The sequence below is a fragment of the Nannobrachium achirus genome (genome assembly GCF_963921795.1).
Source record: "Nannobrachium achirus genome assembly, chromosome: 22".
In the NCBI taxonomy this organism is placed as follows: Eukaryota; Metazoa; Chordata; class Actinopteri; order Myctophiformes; family Myctophidae; genus Nannobrachium; species Nannobrachium achirus.
The window spans coordinates 38,010,815-38,027,172 of record NC_137829.1 but is presented as its reverse complement, the minus strand read 5'-3'; the positions used below and the strand labels follow the sequence as shown (position 1 = coordinate 38,027,172).

Here is a 16,358-nt window from a genome sequence, read left to right as displayed (position 1 = left end):
TGTACATTTCCTGTTCCCTAGTTGAGCACCGTGCTCCCGGAAGGGATGTTGTGTTCTTACTGGATGGATCTGATGGCACTAGAAATGGATTCCCAGCAATGCGTGACTTTGTCCAGAGAGCAGTAGAGACCCTGAATGTGGGTGAGAACACTGATCGTGTGTCAGTGGTTCAGTACAGCAGAGATGCAACTGTCCAATTCTATCTGAACACATACACAACAAAGAGCGAGATCCTTGACATTGTCAGAGGCATGAGGCACAAAGGTGGAAGGCCCCTCAACACTGGAGCAGCTCTCCAGTATTTGATAGATAATGTCTTCACCGCTTCCACTGGAAGCAGGCGCCTGGAAGGTGTGCCACAGTTACTAATTGCGCTGATTGGCGGAAGGTCCTTTGACAATGTTGACACACCAGCCTCTGCTCTCAAAGAGATGGGAGTCTCCACCTTTGCGATTGGAACCAGGGGCTCTGATGCCAGAGAACTGCAAAAGATATCCCAAGAGCCCAGTAATGCTGTGTCTGTGTCTGACTTCACTGACCTCCCCAGTGTCCAGGAGAAACTTCGCTCCTCCATGGAAACGGTGCTTGTCGAGGTTACTCCCGAATCACCAACTGTGTTAGGTATGTTAACAGGCATGACCTTTTGCTGGTGGTAGAGGAAAACATATTTGTTTCAGGCAAGGTTAGGGGGCACTGAAGAGGTAGTAAAACATCTACAGCACTGATGATTGTTCCGCACCATTTCTGTCTAGTTCATCTGACATATTGTCTGTCTTTGCTTCCCCAGTTGATGATGACACTGCCAGAAGGGATGTAGTATTCCTTCTGGATGGGTCTGATGGCACAAGGAATGGATTCCCTGCCATGCGTGATTTTGTTCAGAGAGTGGTGGAGAACTTGAACATTGGTGAAAACAAAGACCGTGTTTCTGTGGTCCAATACAGCAGAGATTCAGAGGTGCACTTCAATCTGAACACATACACCACAAAGGAAGACATCGCTGATACGGTCAGAGGGCTGAGGCACAGAGGAGGCAGAACGCTCAACACCGGGGCAGCCCTCCAATATGTCAGGGACAACGTCTTTACTGCCTCCTCTGGAAGTAGGCGTCAAGAGGGCATCCCTCAGATTTTGATTGTTTTGAGCGGAGGGCAATCTATTGATAATGTCGATACACCAGCCTCCGCCCTCAAGTCGGACGGGGTTTTGATTTTCAGCATTGGAATTAGACCTTCTAGCAGAGAGTTTCAGAGGATTGCCTCAGATCCTAATTATGCCCAGTCTGTCTCTGACTTTTCTGACCTCCCCAATGTCCCGCAGACATTCATTGCTTATCTCGGTACTGTACGTTTTAGAGTGACACAGGCAACCCCAACAGTGGAAGGTAAGACATCACTTGCATTGCTCGCTCCCAACCTGCACCTAGGTTAGCTTAACAATAATTAAAATCTGACACAAGTTTCAATTTACAGAATGGTATGTTGAAATATTTTTGTGTATTATTCATGATTCTCATAGTAGATGAAAGAACTGTCAGAAGAGATGTAGTATTCCTACTGGATGGTTCTGATGGCACAAGGAATGGATTCCCAGCTATTATAGACTTTGTTCAGAGAGTGGTGGACAGACTGAATGTCGGAAAAAACAAAGACCGTGTCTCAGTGGCCCAGTACAGCAGAGATGCAGAGGTCCACTTCAATCTGAACACATACACCACAAAAGCCGATATTGTGGACACGGTCAGAGGCCTGAGGCACAGAGGGGGCAAACCCCTCAACACTGGGGCAGCCCTCCAGTACGTCAGGGACAACGTCTTTACTGCATCCTCTGGAAGCAGGCGCCTGGAAGGTGTTCCACAGATGCTGATACTGCTGAATGGTGGAAGGTCTTTTGACAATGTAGATACACCAGCATCTGCTCTCAAAGAGCAGGGCATTGTTGTGTTTGGCATTGGAACCAGGAGCTCTGACAGCAGAGAACTGCAGATGATATCCTATGAGCCTAGTTATGCCTTTGCAGTGTCTGAATTCACTGACCTCCCCAACGTCCAAGAGCAACTGTCCTTTGCCATGAGCACAGTCATAGTGAGGGCTACACCCATGACCCCAACAGTAACTGGTAAGACACTGACCATTGTTTAACAGACACCTGGGTGTCTTTCCATTTAGACGTGTCCACATTTAGCTTTCATTCAGTTTGGATTAGTCCAAGTAGTTGCACCACTTTCAAAGAAAATAGTCAGGGAATTGAAGTGATCAGATCAAATGACCTCAGTTTCACATGTCACCACACACGTGAAAACTAATAGTAATGTACATTTCCTGTTCCCTAGTTGAGCACCGTGCTCTCGGAAGGGATGTTGTGTTCTTACTGGATGGATCTGATGGCACTAGAAATGGATTCCCAGCAATGCGTGACTTTGTCCAGAGAGCAGTAGAGACCCTGAATGTGGGTGAGAACACAGATCGTGTGTCAGTGGTTCAGTACAGCAGAGATGCAGCTGTCCAATTCTATCTGAACACATACACAACAAAGAGCGAGATCCTTGACATTGTCAGAGGCATGAGGCACAAAGGTGGAAGGCCCCTCAACACTGGAGCAGCTCTCCAGTATTTGATAGATAATGTCTTCACCGCTTCCGCTGGAAGCAGGCGCCTGGAAGGTGTGCCACAGTTACTAATTGCGCTGATTGGTGGAAGGTCCTTTGACAATGTTGACACACCAGCCTCTGCTCTCAAAGAGATGGGAGTCTCCACCTTTGCAATTGGAACCAGGGACTCTGATGCCAGAGAACTGCAAAAGATATGCCAAGAGCCCAGTAATGCTGTGTCTGTGTCTGACTTCACTGACCTCCCCAGTGTGCAGGAGAAACTTCGCTCTTCCATGGAAACAGTGCATTTTGAGGTTACTCCCGAATCACCAACTTTGTTAGGTATGTTAACAGGCATGACCTTTTGCTGGCGGTAGAGGAAAATATATTTGTTTCAAGCAAGTTTAGAGGGCACTGAAGAAGTAGTAAAACCTCTTCAGGAGTCAGGACTGATCATTGTTCCGCACCATTTTAGCCCTGAATACATGACTATCATATACATGATAGTCATGTATTCAGGGCTAGCACCATTTATGACTATTTAATCTGACATATTATTTGTCTTTGCTTCCCCAGTTGATGATGACACTGCCAGAAGGGATGTAGTATTCCTTCTGGATGGGTCTGATGGCACAAGGAATGGATTCCCTGCCATGCGTGATTTTGTTCAGAGCGTTGTGGAGAACTTGAACATTGGTGAAAACAAAGACCGTGTTTCTGTGGTCCAATACAGCAGAGATTCAGAGGTGCACTTCAATCTGAACACATACACCACAAAGGGAGATATTTTAAACACGGTCAGAGGGCTGAGGCACAGAGGAGGCAGGCCGCTCAACACTGGGGCAGCCCTCCAATATGTCAGGGACAACATCTTTACTGCCTCCTCTGGAAGTAGGCGTCAAGAGGGTACCCCTCAGATTCTGATTGTGTTGAGCGGAGGACGGTCCAGTGATTTCCTTAATCGGCCTGCACACAATTTGAAAAGTCTTGGAGTACAGATACTGGGCATTGTTATCAGTCAGGATGACACTAGAGAAATGCAAACAATCACAACCAATCCCCAGCTCATTTTCAAGGCAAGAGAGTTTTCAGACCTACCAAGACTGCAGCCCGAACTTCTATCAGCGCTTTCGCAAGTCTCACATGTGGGACTTACAGGTAATTCATTGTGTACCGTATGTATGTATGATGTAGGCCTATGTTTACTTTCTTACTTTTCTATGTTGCCAGAAACTTAATCCCTATTAATTATTGATTAGATAACAATTCACTATAGTCTTTATTCAATTGATATTTACAAACAACCATCACAAATTGCATCATTAGTTGGAAATATAAGTTGTAATTTTTTGTTATTTTCCCCTATATTGTGTTATACCCCCAGGATTGCATCCAAATGAAGCCTTCCTCCCGCTTTCTCTCCTTAAACCTCTCACTGTCCATCTCATTAGAATACTCTTCTTTCTATCTCTCTCAAAGTGCTACTTCCAAATAAGTGATTTAATGTCATTAGGAGGAAATAAGGAAATATCCACTCCTTACAAATAGACAATTATTTGTGATAAAATATTGAGTTGGCTTAAGTTATGGGATCACTTTTTTATGAGATGTTACCGCCTCACTTTTCAACATAAAATTAGCGATAATAGCCTTTTCAAACCCAAACCAATCTATATTACTAGCCTTGCTCCCTGCTTCTGTGTTGACCGTCAATTGTAAATGTGTACTTATGGACGAAAGCTAATCTTTCAATTCCATGCAGTGAAACAATTGAATACAACTAAAATCTAAAATCGTATTAATATATTCTTGCAGAGATAATGAGATGAAATATTCTACAAATCTTCCTTGCCATTCTTAACAGTGAAAGCTTCTGACACCCTGCATCATTCTTTGTTCTCTATTAATTGCAGGATGTTACATAAGCTTGGCTGGCATTGTTCTCTGATACAATGGGTCTTTTTTTTTACCTCATATCTTTCTTTGATAGCTCCAGTTGGGTCAAAATGTTTCTTCTTTGAAATCTTTGTATTGTAAACAATTTGCCATTGTCCACCTGAAGAGGACACTGAGCTACTTTTGTGGCTTCTCTGCTGGCATGTGACCTAGACTAGTTTCATGGACCTGTCTACTTTAAAGCAGTATTTTGAAATAAAATGCTGGATGATTCTTCTCTGCCTGTCCAACACTTTTTTCATCATTCCACTGTGAATGATGTTGGCATTCTTTCGAATGGTCTTACTTCACCTTGCTTGTGCTATATTCAACGGTTATAGCATGTTTCCAGCTTTTCCCCAGAAGTGCCAACGATTTCATCCACATGACATGCTCTCCTCTGCAGAGTTACACACTGGGGGAAGAGATGTTGTGTTCCTCATCGATGGTTCTGACAATAGCCGGAGTGGATTTCCAGCCATGCGTGACTTCATCCGACGAGTTATTGAAAACCTTGACGTGGATAAGCACAGGGATAGAGTTGCAGTAGCCCAGTACAGTAGAGACACTAAAGTGCATTTCTTCTTGAGATCACATTCAACGAAAGACACCATCATCCGCATCATACGAACAATGAGGCACAAGGGAGGAAGTCAGCGGAACACAGGGGCAGCGCTACAGCATCTTTTGGACAAGGTCTTCATAACCATAGCTGGTAGTCGGCATGTTGAGGGCATTAAGCAGTTGTTGATTATTCTCTCAGGAGGACCCTCCAGTGATAGTCTTAGGCAACAGGCAGAATCCCTACACAACCGTCACATTCTCAGCTTCATTGTTGGTGTGGAACCGGTTGATCCCTCAATAGCTATGCTGAATACCACGTTTGTATTCCCAGTCAGTGACTTTGGAGAGCTCCCTGACACTTTATCAGATGTACTCTTTCATTTAAAGCAGATTTCTGTGACAGGTAAGTTGCCATACTATATAAATGGTATTGCCATGCCATTTATATGTTGTGAATTTGTGAATTATGTAAATTACTCATTTTGTGAATTACTCATTACACAGTCGAATGCAGTTTTCCTTTCTTTTGTAATCACTGACATTTAATCACCTAGCATCCTTATTTCGGGGGTAATATTCACCAAAAATAGCAGATCTACAACCTCACAACGCATTGCATTTTTGGTGAAGAGATGTTGCGTAGAGGGGAGGAAGAGAGCACCAAGTACAGAGCTGACCCCGGTTAAGGTTTCTAATTATAGTTTTCTTTTTATCTTTTTTTTTATTCTCCTCTTCATTCAGCCGAGTCCAAGGTTGCCAGGAAGGACGTGGTTTTCCTCGTTGATGGGTCGGATGGCGTAGGACGGGAATTCCCCATCATTAAGGAGTTCATGCGCAGGATCGTGGACAACCTGAATGTGGGTGACAACAAGGCCCGGATCGCCGTGGTCCAGTACGGTGACGTTCCCAGTGCTGAGATGTATCTGGACACACACACGACCAAAGAGGGCGTCGTGAATGCCATCACAGGATTAAGGCAAAGGGGAGGAAGGCAGCGTAACCTGGGCCAGGCGGTGGAATTTGTCAGCCGAGATGTTCTGACAGCAGCACGAGGCGGCAGAAAGCAAGAGGGCGTACCACAGTTTGTAATTGTTGTGTCCAGCGGACCTTCAACAGATGACCTAAGACGGTCGGCATCATCCCTCAAACAGTCTGGCGTTCTGCCCGTCAGTGTCGGGACCAGAGACGTCAATCCTACAGAGCTTCAGGTGGTCTCATATGTTCCTAGCTTTGCTTACACCGTGGAGGACCTCCCTGGGCTGTACACCGTACAGGACCAGATTGTTTCCACTCTGACGTTGTCAGATGACGACATTGCCCGTTTAACCCCAGTTTTCCCAACCTATGGTAACGTTACTCATTCCAATTATTTATAATACAAAACAATAGTTTCAATAATTTTATTTTGCTTTAAAGGACCTCTTCACCCATTTTCAATGTATCTTCATATAATTGCTCCTCTGTTGGGACTAACGTGTTACTGTAATGCAGCTACTTTGCAGTAACTTGTAACGTAACTAGTTACAGTCCTTTTTCCCAGATCCGTAAAGCTTTATTATACTCAGCACAAAAATAAAGTAAACATATTAATAATTAATTATATCTCCCCTTTAATAATACCAAATTGTATTGTGTTTTATATAATTTTTATTGTTGATTTGTCACCTTTACAACGAGGTACAGCTTGTAAGCATCGGGCATTCGAGGCATGAGCTACACAGCCAAACGTGTGGATAGCGCTGACCAGAATTTTGCCAAAATGTCTTTCAATGCAAAATTTGCCAACATTTGGTCTGTTATATCCCCCCCTTAATTATGCCAAATGGTATATTTTTTTTATATCATTGCTATCGTTGATTTGTCACCTTTACAATAAGGTATGGCTTGTAAGGATCTGGCATTCGTGGAATGAGCAACACAGCCAAAAGTGTGGGTAGCGCCCCTCCAAAAATTGTCAAAATGGCCTGGCAGGCCTGCAATACTGGGGTTACTTGGGGCATTGAATGATTGCACTCTCCCACAGTAATAAGGAAAGAAAAAAACAACACATATTGGCCATTTTTACACTTTGTTAATGTTAAGCTCAGTGTTATGGAAGCCCAAAAAGAGAGTAAATGTCAGCAGACAGCATTGCAAGCCATTTTGGCAAAATTCAGGTTGGCGCTACCCACACGTTTGGCTGTGTAGCTCATGCCTCGAATGCCCGATGCTTACAAGCTGTACCTCGTTGTAAAGGTGACAAATCAACAATAGAAATGATATAAAACACAATAAAATGTGGTATTATTAAAGGGGAGATATAATTAATTATCAATATGTTTCCTTTCTTTTTGTGCTGAGTTTAGTTATTGACATTTTAATGGTTACTCGTTACTGGCCGACAACTTCAGATGATTAAAGGTTCATTATGATCCGACTTCTACTACTACAAATGGTACAATTTATGTCTACTCGGACTGCCTACTAGTGACATCATCAGTAGGCAAGTTTGGTCATTCCAAACAAGATTTCAAAATGATGTATTTTATTTTGTATTAATGCGAGAACAATAGCTTCAATTATAGCATGTTAACCAGGAATAGAAAGCCTGCAGTTTCTAGTAGCTTGGATCCCCCAGCGATGATGTTTCGGAAACACATGAAGATAAGGTTCAAAATGGGTGAAGTATTTTGGCTCACAATAGCTTTATCAATTTAAATTCATTCTTGCACTGCATTTACAAACTAAGGCTAATTATGGCTTGCCATGCATGCTGAACAAAAAACTAACTGCTAACCAACATTGGTATCATTGTCATTGTGGTCTTTTACAGAGCCATTCCCTGGTCAAGGTCCCGCCTCAGGAGACAAGAGGGATGTGGTTTTCCTCATTGATGGCTCAACAGCGGTGCGCAGTGAGTTCCCCTCTATCCGTGACATGATAAGACGGGTTGTGGATAAGCTGGAAGTGGGACTGGATAACGTTCGTACCGCAGTGGTGCAGTACAGTGACAACGCCAATGTAGAGTTCCTCCTGAACCAATTTTCTACCAAAGATGAAGTCCGCCAGGCTATCTCAAGACTTCGGAGTCGAGGTGGGGACAGCCTTAACACAGGACGCGCTCTCGAGTGGGTTGCCAAAAACATCTACCAGAGGTCAGCAGGAAGCCGTGTCGAGGAGGGCGTGCCGCAGTTCCTAATCCTTGTCACTGGGGGCAAGTCCACAGATGATGTATCAGGTCCAGCTCGCCACCTTAAGAAAAACCATGTGGCGCCTCTCGCCATTGGCTCAAGGAACGCAGACGCAGATGAACTGAGACAGATCTCGTTGAAGCCTGAGCTCGTCTATACAGTCAACAGTTTCCAGCAGCTTCCAAATGTGGAGCAGCAGCTCGTTGCTTCAGTCAACACCATGACTGCCTCTGATATCGCAAATGTTCCACAGCCACCCGAAAACCCACCAATACGTAAGAACAACTACACTACTATATATATATATATATATATATATATATACCGTACATCATTCCTTATTATGCATGTAATGTAAGTTTCAGCTTCTCTACTCTTCTTCTGACCGTGGTACCCTGATCCTCCTCTTCTCTGTAGGAGCCCTGAACCTTGGGAGAAAAGACATCATTTTCCTCATTGATGGATCAGACACCACTGGCTCTGCTGGCATTGCTCACATCCGAGACTTTGTCATCAACACTGTCCAACAGCTCGACGTGAACCCTGACCAGATTCGCGTTGGCGTCGTCCAGTATGCTGACAAAGCCAAGACGGAGTTCTCTCTGAACTCGCACAACAACAAGCCGGCTGTTCTTTCAGCCGTCAAGAGGCTGCGTCAAATGGGTGGCCGCTCGTCAGACCTCGCAGAGGCCATCGAATACGTCATCAGGAACGAGCTGGTAGCCTCAGCGGGCGTGCGAGCAGAAGCTTCCCAGCACCTTGTGGTTCTCACTGGCGACCGTTCCCCTAGTGATCTGTCATTCTACGGCTCGTTGCTCAAGGGCTCCCGGGTCAACTGCATTGGTATCGGAGCCGGTGCCGCTGACACGAGGCAGCTCAACCAGATTGCCACCAGCCCAGACGATGTTATCAAGGTCACGACGTTCCCCAGTCTGCCCAACATTCAGGACAGGTTTATCGCCAGGCTGAACTGGTCGTCTCTGCCTGACGAAATCCCCACCTTACCCGAAGATCCAAGTAAGTTGTGGAAAACAAAATTGTACACATAATGCTGGAACTAATACCTCATATAGTCATTGCATTCACCTATGTATCTGGATGTTTTATTTGGATAGTGAAAAATGAATTTTAATGCAAGGTGAGTGTGATCAGTTCTGTCAGACCACCAGATCTGTAATGTCCAGTTACAGATTGAATTTTTACCATGTGAACCCTAGCAACCCTATTCCTAGCATGTCATAATAGGCAAACATTTGGCAAAATAGCAGATCTACAAGCTCACTGTGTGTCATGTTGCTATGCTTTCGTCAGTTTGTAGAAATGTTCGGCAAATAGATGTTGTGTTGAGACAAGAACAAAAGAAGGAACAAAAGAGGGTGGACAAGTACAAACCCCTGGGGGACCCCGGCCAAAGAAGTATAGTGTATAGGGAGTGCTTAATCCAACATAAAGTAAATGAGATCTAGTTGTTGAATGATGGTAAATAATTATTATGAAGCAGGTATAAAATTATCTTCAGATTAACCACAATTAACTATTTTTCTATTGAGTAAATTATTTTCCATCTCTTCCCCTCACCTCTTTTTCCCTGTTATATCTCTACTTCACTCCATATCACAGCATCAGGTCTCCCCCCAGCTAAGAAAGCTGATATTGTGTTTTTGGTGGACGGCTCCATTAACTTGGGGAAGGACAACTTCAAAGAGACGATGGACTTCATCCTGAATCTCATTGACCTGTTCTACACCGAGAGGGACCACCTGCAGATCGGCCTGGCACATTTCGCTACCGATGTCACCAACGTCTTCTACCTGAACACCTATAAGAACAAGGACGACATCATCAGCGCCATCGGCAGAACAGACTACAAAGGGGGACGCCAGATCAACACCGGTGCTGCCATTAATTACGTTGCGCAGAACCACTTCATCAAACAGCGGGGCAGCAGGAAGGACGAGGGGGTCCCTCAGATCCTGATGGTCGTCACGGGCGGACGCTCGGCCGATGACAGCAAGTCGGCAGCCCTGGCCCTGAAGGCCAGCGGGGTGAGAATCTACGCGGTGGGCGTGGGTGACATCGAGAACGAGCTGGAAAACCTGGCGAGCGAGCCGTCCACGGTGGCTCGAGCCAGCACGTTCCTGGAGCTGTCCGAGCTCAACGAGCAGATCCTGGAGACCCTGGATGATGAGGTGAAGGGTGTGAAGCTGTGCACTGGTGTGACAGAAGGCCCCAAAGGTGAGAGTCAGTGAGATCGCATTTTGTTCATGAATAATTAAGACCTGAAAAATACCTACAAATATCTACAAAATCCTTTCTGAAGAATGTATGTTTCTATATCAGTGGCACTAAACTTTTTAATGACAAGGACCCCTAGAATTATCATTAATTGATCGCGGAACACCATCTCAAAATGATTTGTTCCAGGGACCCTGAGAAAGAAAGATTTGAGTTCCAAATGTTTTATTTTTATTTTTATAGCAGATCTACAAGCTCGCAGCATGGCACTCGGTGCCGCGCTGTGAGCTTGTATATCTGCTATACTATAAAATAATGGTTAAAGTGGTTAAAATCTAAAGCGAAACAGATGTGTTCCAGGTCTTAATGGAATAGGCTTTGAAGTTGAGTGAGTATTTTACACACAGTACATTTGAATTCATTTTCTTGTTACTTTTTTTTTAATGTATAGACACAGATCACCATCATACCATGATTTATGGAATATAAGTCACGCTTTGACATAATATAATTGCTTGTGCTTTGAAGATTAAGCCATTACGCTAACACACAACCTTGCTCTGTCACACAGCCTGCAATGTGGAGGTGTTGGTGGGCTTTGACGTTTCGTCCCAGAACATCTTCGCGGCCCAGACTAACCTCCAGAGCAAGATGGGTGCTATTCTTCAGAGGATCTCCAAGATGGCAGGCATCAGCTGCTCCTCAGGCCAGGTTCCCTCTGTGCACGTGGGTATGCTCGCCATGGACTCGGCCAACGAGCCGGTTCAGCTGGACTTCACGGACAACGCCGATGAGCTGTTCGAGGCCTTCAAGGCCCTGCGCAGCCGCGGGCCTTTCCTCCTCAACGGCAGGACCATCACAGCTTACACCAACAGGTTCAAGACCAGGCAGGACAATGTTGTCAAGGTGAATTATTATGATGCACGCGCGTGCACACACACGCACACACACACACACGCATGCATGCACGCACACGCACACACACACACACACAGGGCCGTAGCGCGCCTAATCGGCGCTCTAGGCGAGCTCTCTCGAATGCGCCCCCCCACTCCCGCGCGCGCGCGATTTTTGCGGGTTTTGCCGTGAATTTAGTCGGTTTTGGGTCGGTTTTGGGCTGGTTTGGGTCCACTCCCTCCATTTCGGCGCCCCCTTGGCGCCCCCTCTAGGCTGGCGCTCTAGGCGACCGCCTAGTCCGCCTATAGCTAAAAACGGCCCTGCACACACACACACACACACACACACACACACACACACACACACACACACACACACCTTTATTTGAAACATTTATTTACTAACTTTCTAGATTTGGATTATTATTACAAAACATACATTAACCCTATATACATTTCGGCCATTCGAAAATGGACAATCTGCAAGCTCGCAATGCATTGTGAATTTGTAGATCTGCCATTTTCAAAAGTTTTTATACATTTGAAAACTTCAAATAGGACATTCTGCATAATGAGTACTTTCTATTTTTGGCACTTTAATTACATTTTGATACCAATGCTTTTGTACTTTCACTCGAGTCAATTTTAAATTCTGGACTTTTACTTATAATTTCTACACGGCAGTATTGATACTTTTGCTTAAAGGGATATTCCACTTTCAAAAAAACTTTTTGTCATTGTATGGTCTAATCAGGCTTGTGTGAACACCCTGAACAGTTTTTAATTTTCTTCATTCAGTATTTAGATATTTGATGTAAATGTTACCAGGCCCTCCAGGCTCAGGGCCTCTCCCACACACACTCATTGTAACTTCAAACTCCATTTTAACCATGATAGATTCATTAAAAACACCCATTATTTTTTCTGGTGACTCATACTACCCTCCTGATACGTGAGCAGGCTGTGTTTTTTCCATTACGTTTTTCATGTATTTTTTATAAATTTGTATTGTATAAACATTTTTCCATTTTCCCAAAGAATTATTAAAAATACATGAAAAACGTTATGGAAAAATCACGGCCTGCTCACGTATTAAGAGGGTAGTATGAGTCACCAGAAAAAATAATGGGTGTTTTGAATGAATCTATCATGGTTAAAATGGAGTTTGAAGTTACAATGAGTGTTTGTGGGGAGAGACCCTGAGCCTGGAGGGCCTGGTAACATTTACATCAAATATCTAAATACTGAATGAAGAAAATTAAAAACTGTTCAGGGTGTTCACACAAGCCTGATTAGACCATACAATGACGAAAAGTTTTTTGAAAGTGGAATATCCCTTTAAGTAAAAACATGTAGTACTTTTCCCACCACTGCCGCTTATAATTGTTAACACTCATGTACAAGATGAAATGAAATGTGAGAGTAAATGCTGTTTTAACCGCCTTAAGGTTGTCATTCATCTGACTGACGGTCTTGACGCACCTTACGCTGAAATGAGGGGACGCGTCGATGAGCTTCGTCTGTCAGGTACCAAAGAATCAAAGATAATATGAACCGTTCCCTTTGGAACAGTACTGACGCCACAGACCATGATTTCCATGTCCCAAACATGCATGGGTCATGCAAAGGATTCATTTAACTCTGCTGTGTACCTGATAGGTGTGAACAGTCTAATCCTTGTGGGTCTGGAGCGGGTGCCCAGATTTGATGAGGCTGTGATGCTGGAATTTGGCCGAGGGTTCAGGTACACCAGGCCCCTGCGCGTCAACATTATGGACCTGGACTATGAGCTGCTGGAAGAGCTGGTAAGGAGCCATAACACATAATAATCAATATATTATTAACTCGATTCCGATGTGGAATCACAAAGATTCCTCATCATATATAACACATACTGTATGTCTGAGCGTCAGCCGAGGCACAGAAATTACATATAATAATATATAAAATATTTGTATTTTTTTTTTTTTTTATTAGAGATATTTGTGAGATCCCATGACATATTTACCAATTAGAATGTAATTTTTAAATGCTGGAATAAAGATGTGAGACATTTTAATACATATTACTGTTGCTGTTGTTTGCTCTGTCTTTGTAGGACAACATCGCAGAGAGGGAATGCTGTGCTGTACCATGCAAGTGTACTGGTACCAGAGGGGACCGTGGTGCTGTGGGCCTTCCAGGACCCAAGGTGACCAGAACCAGTGTTCATTTTGACAGGAAATATTGATTTAGTTTTAGTAGTCTTTTGAATAAAAAAATAATTTGTTTTAGTCATATTTTAGTCGACTAAATGTACATTTGATTTGTCTTCCAGGGAGGACCGGGAGGTCTGGGCAGTCCAGGACATCCTGGAGACGAGGGCGGTCCTGTAAGTTTCAATTCCTACACTCAACCAGAACTGATATGATGTGATACTGATGTGATGGACAGAGGCTGTTCTTGTCATAAGACATCTCTGATTCCTTACTGTTTGGAAGTTTCCTATACAGATTTCTAAGCCAGGGATAATCAATGGGGAGTGGGTCATTATTGAGAAATAAACCCTGACGTGGTGATTAGACCTTGACACAATAGCGGAGGGGTCTTTATCACTGTAGCATTACAGGCAAGCATTACAGACAGTGTGACAGGCAAGAGTAACATGTGACACAATTGCTGCAGGTTTTCACAATAACTGTGACCTGCGGTCACAAAAAGTAATGCATGTAAAACATCCAGGACAAGGCTTCACACGTCCCAGACTAACAAATTTGGTTTCCCCCCGGAATTTATTAAATGGATCAAACTTATGTACACTTCACACGTCCCAGACTTTCTCCCTTTGGGCTCCCAAACTGTGGAATGATCTCCCCATTGCAATTAGAACTGCAGACTCACTCCCAATCCTCCGCCGTAATCTGAAGACTCACCTCATCAGACTCCACCTTAGCCCGTAGAACTCAACATTGCACTTGCTCTAGCCTTGTCGACCTTGCAGGCTTATGCAAAGGCTAAAATGTAATTTAGATACCATGTTAATGTAGACTGATGCCAGGGCATTGTTGACCTGGCATCCTATAGTGTGCATAGTTTCAATGTACTATTGATTTTTTGGTTATTCTACTGATGGTTCTTGGTCTACCTACGATCCTAGATGACTATTTCTGATGTATTACCTTGTGATGTCCTTGCTTATTGTAAATCGCTCTGGTTTAAGAGCTTCTGTTAAATGCTTAAATTGTAATGTATTTAGTATGTGTATATTTCAACATGCGTGCTTTGAATAACATGTTTGGTCTTGAATGACAGGGGGAGAGAGGTCCACCCGGTGTGAATGGAACTCAAGGTTTCCAGGGCTGTCCTGGACAGAGGGGCGTCAAGGTAAAAGATCCACCTTGAACTGTTTAATTGATTGCAAGTAATATAAACCTAATTATTCACAAATGTAACGCTGCTTTCCCCTCCTTTTTTCAGGGTGGCCGTGGGTACTCTGGAGAAAAGGTGAGTTTATTTTCCCACTGGCTGTCTGTGATTGTCAGATGCTAAATGTCCGCCAAATTTGACTTTTCGCCATGATTGTTTGTAACCGTGTCCGCCATTCTACAGGGTGAATTTGGAGAAATTGGCCTGGACGGCATTAATGGAGAAGAGGTACGTCAGTTATGGGTTTCTCTGGATGTTTGTTTTTAATTATTGTGTGGAATCCAAGCCCAAATGGAAGCTCACAGTGTACTGTAAACATAAGAACAGCCTTGGCTTGATGTTACCACTCTGGCAATGGATGTTCTTGTTTCCCTCCCACAGTCTGGACAGACTTGTATATACAGTATCTCACTTGAGACTTCTCAGCAATCATCAATCAAATGATAGTCTCGATTTCTTGTGGTAAAGACATGCAAAGCTAATTTGGAGGTTATATGCATGACTGTGTGCTTTAATTGACATCTGCTGCTTTCTGGCAGGGCAAAGCTGGAGTGGCTGGACCCCCGGGAGAGAGAGGAAACCCTGGCAGAAGAGTGAGTGTCTTGAATTATCGTTGAAACTCCACTTTGTGTTCCTCTTTGGACATAATATTCAATCACATGGTTTGTATTTTCTAATACTTTTATGTATATGCTAATTGCTTTTTGTCATTGTTTATAGGGTCCTAAAGGTGCTAAAGGTGGAGCAGGGGACAGAGGAGACATGGGTATCAGAGGTGACCCTGTAAGTGCAGTTCTTTGTTTTGTATGTACCGTATGTGTCCGAAGTGCTTTGGGGTTCTAAGCTTATAGAATATAATCTTACAGCCTTATTATATTTGTTGAAGTATACATGCAAAATTGGTAGGTAAATGAGGCAACGCAACCAGATGTAGATGGTGTTCTTCTTAAGTTCAGCGAAATTAGTTTAGTTACTGGTTCAGTTAGATTGGTCACTGCACTCCTATGGGCACCTGTCACTAGGCAGGAAGAGTAGCATGAAGCATCAGTGAAACTGGTTTTACTGCTTTTTTGGACATAAAAACGATATAGCCTATATATAGCCTGGTCGCACCGTTCACTTAAGCGCACGCAACCTAAGCCATTGTTTCCTGGCGCCGGCCCTGTCGAGTACTCTGTCCAAATCTGCTAACAATACTGCACCTCAATGACTACTGTCCAAGTACCTGAGCGCTGTGTGGTTGGACACACCGTGCAACGACTCTCTGGCCATTCCTGTAAATCTTCAACAATAATGAAACGACGTACTGACAGCTAGAACAAAACGGACCCAAAACAGATTTTGAGTGTTAGATTTTGTGTGTCTCTTAGGGTTCACCGGGACGAGATAACACACAGGCCGGAGCCAAAGGCGACCCCGGCGACGTTGGACCAGTGGTAATGTCCTCCAGCATCCATCTTCTTGCCATCTTCAACTTACCTGTCCTTTTACACCAATGACCTGCTGGTTAATGGTTATGCATGTCCACTTTGCTTGTTTCTAACCATGTACATGCTGGCAGTG

General features: G+C 44.0%; 2 protein-coding genes across 2 annotated transcripts in view; both read left to right on the top strand.

Annotated features, from left to right (window-relative positions):
- Positions 1-16,358, top strand: part of LOC308307771 (collagen alpha-3(VI) chain-like) — a 127,505-nt gene that overhangs the window by 87,887 nt on the left and 23,260 nt on the right. The window contains exons 6-20 of the mRNA XM_080753050.1: positions 5,831-6,436; positions 7,902-8,534; positions 8,677-9,276; positions 9,880-10,494; positions 11,066-11,400; positions 12,839-12,917; positions 13,050-13,195; positions 13,489-13,581; positions 13,708-13,761; positions 14,682-14,753; positions 14,847-14,873; positions 14,979-15,023; positions 15,335-15,388; positions 15,516-15,578; positions 16,166-16,231. Coding sequence (XP_080609176.1) covers positions 5,831-6,436; positions 7,902-8,534; positions 8,677-9,276; positions 9,880-10,494; positions 11,066-11,400; positions 12,839-12,917; positions 13,050-13,195; positions 13,489-13,581; positions 13,708-13,761; positions 14,682-14,753; positions 14,847-14,873; positions 14,979-15,023; positions 15,335-15,388; positions 15,516-15,578; positions 16,166-16,231 — 3,488 coding nt within the window. The remainder of the gene's footprint in view (positions 1-5,830; positions 6,437-7,901; positions 8,535-8,676; positions 9,277-9,879; positions 10,495-11,065; positions 11,401-12,838; positions 12,918-13,049; positions 13,196-13,488; positions 13,582-13,707; positions 13,762-14,681; positions 14,754-14,846; positions 14,874-14,978; positions 15,024-15,334; positions 15,389-15,515; positions 15,579-16,165; positions 16,232-16,358) is intronic.
- On the top strand, positions 99-2,967 carry LOC308308114 (collagen alpha-3(VI) chain-like; the record flags this gene model as incomplete). Its single annotated transcript, XM_080753482.1, has 4 exons — positions 99-621; positions 788-1,102; positions 1,519-2,118; positions 2,333-2,967. 4 exons carry the CDS (start codon positions 99-101, stop codon positions 2,965-2,967), a joined length of 2,073 nt encoding a protein of 690 aa, XP_080609608.1.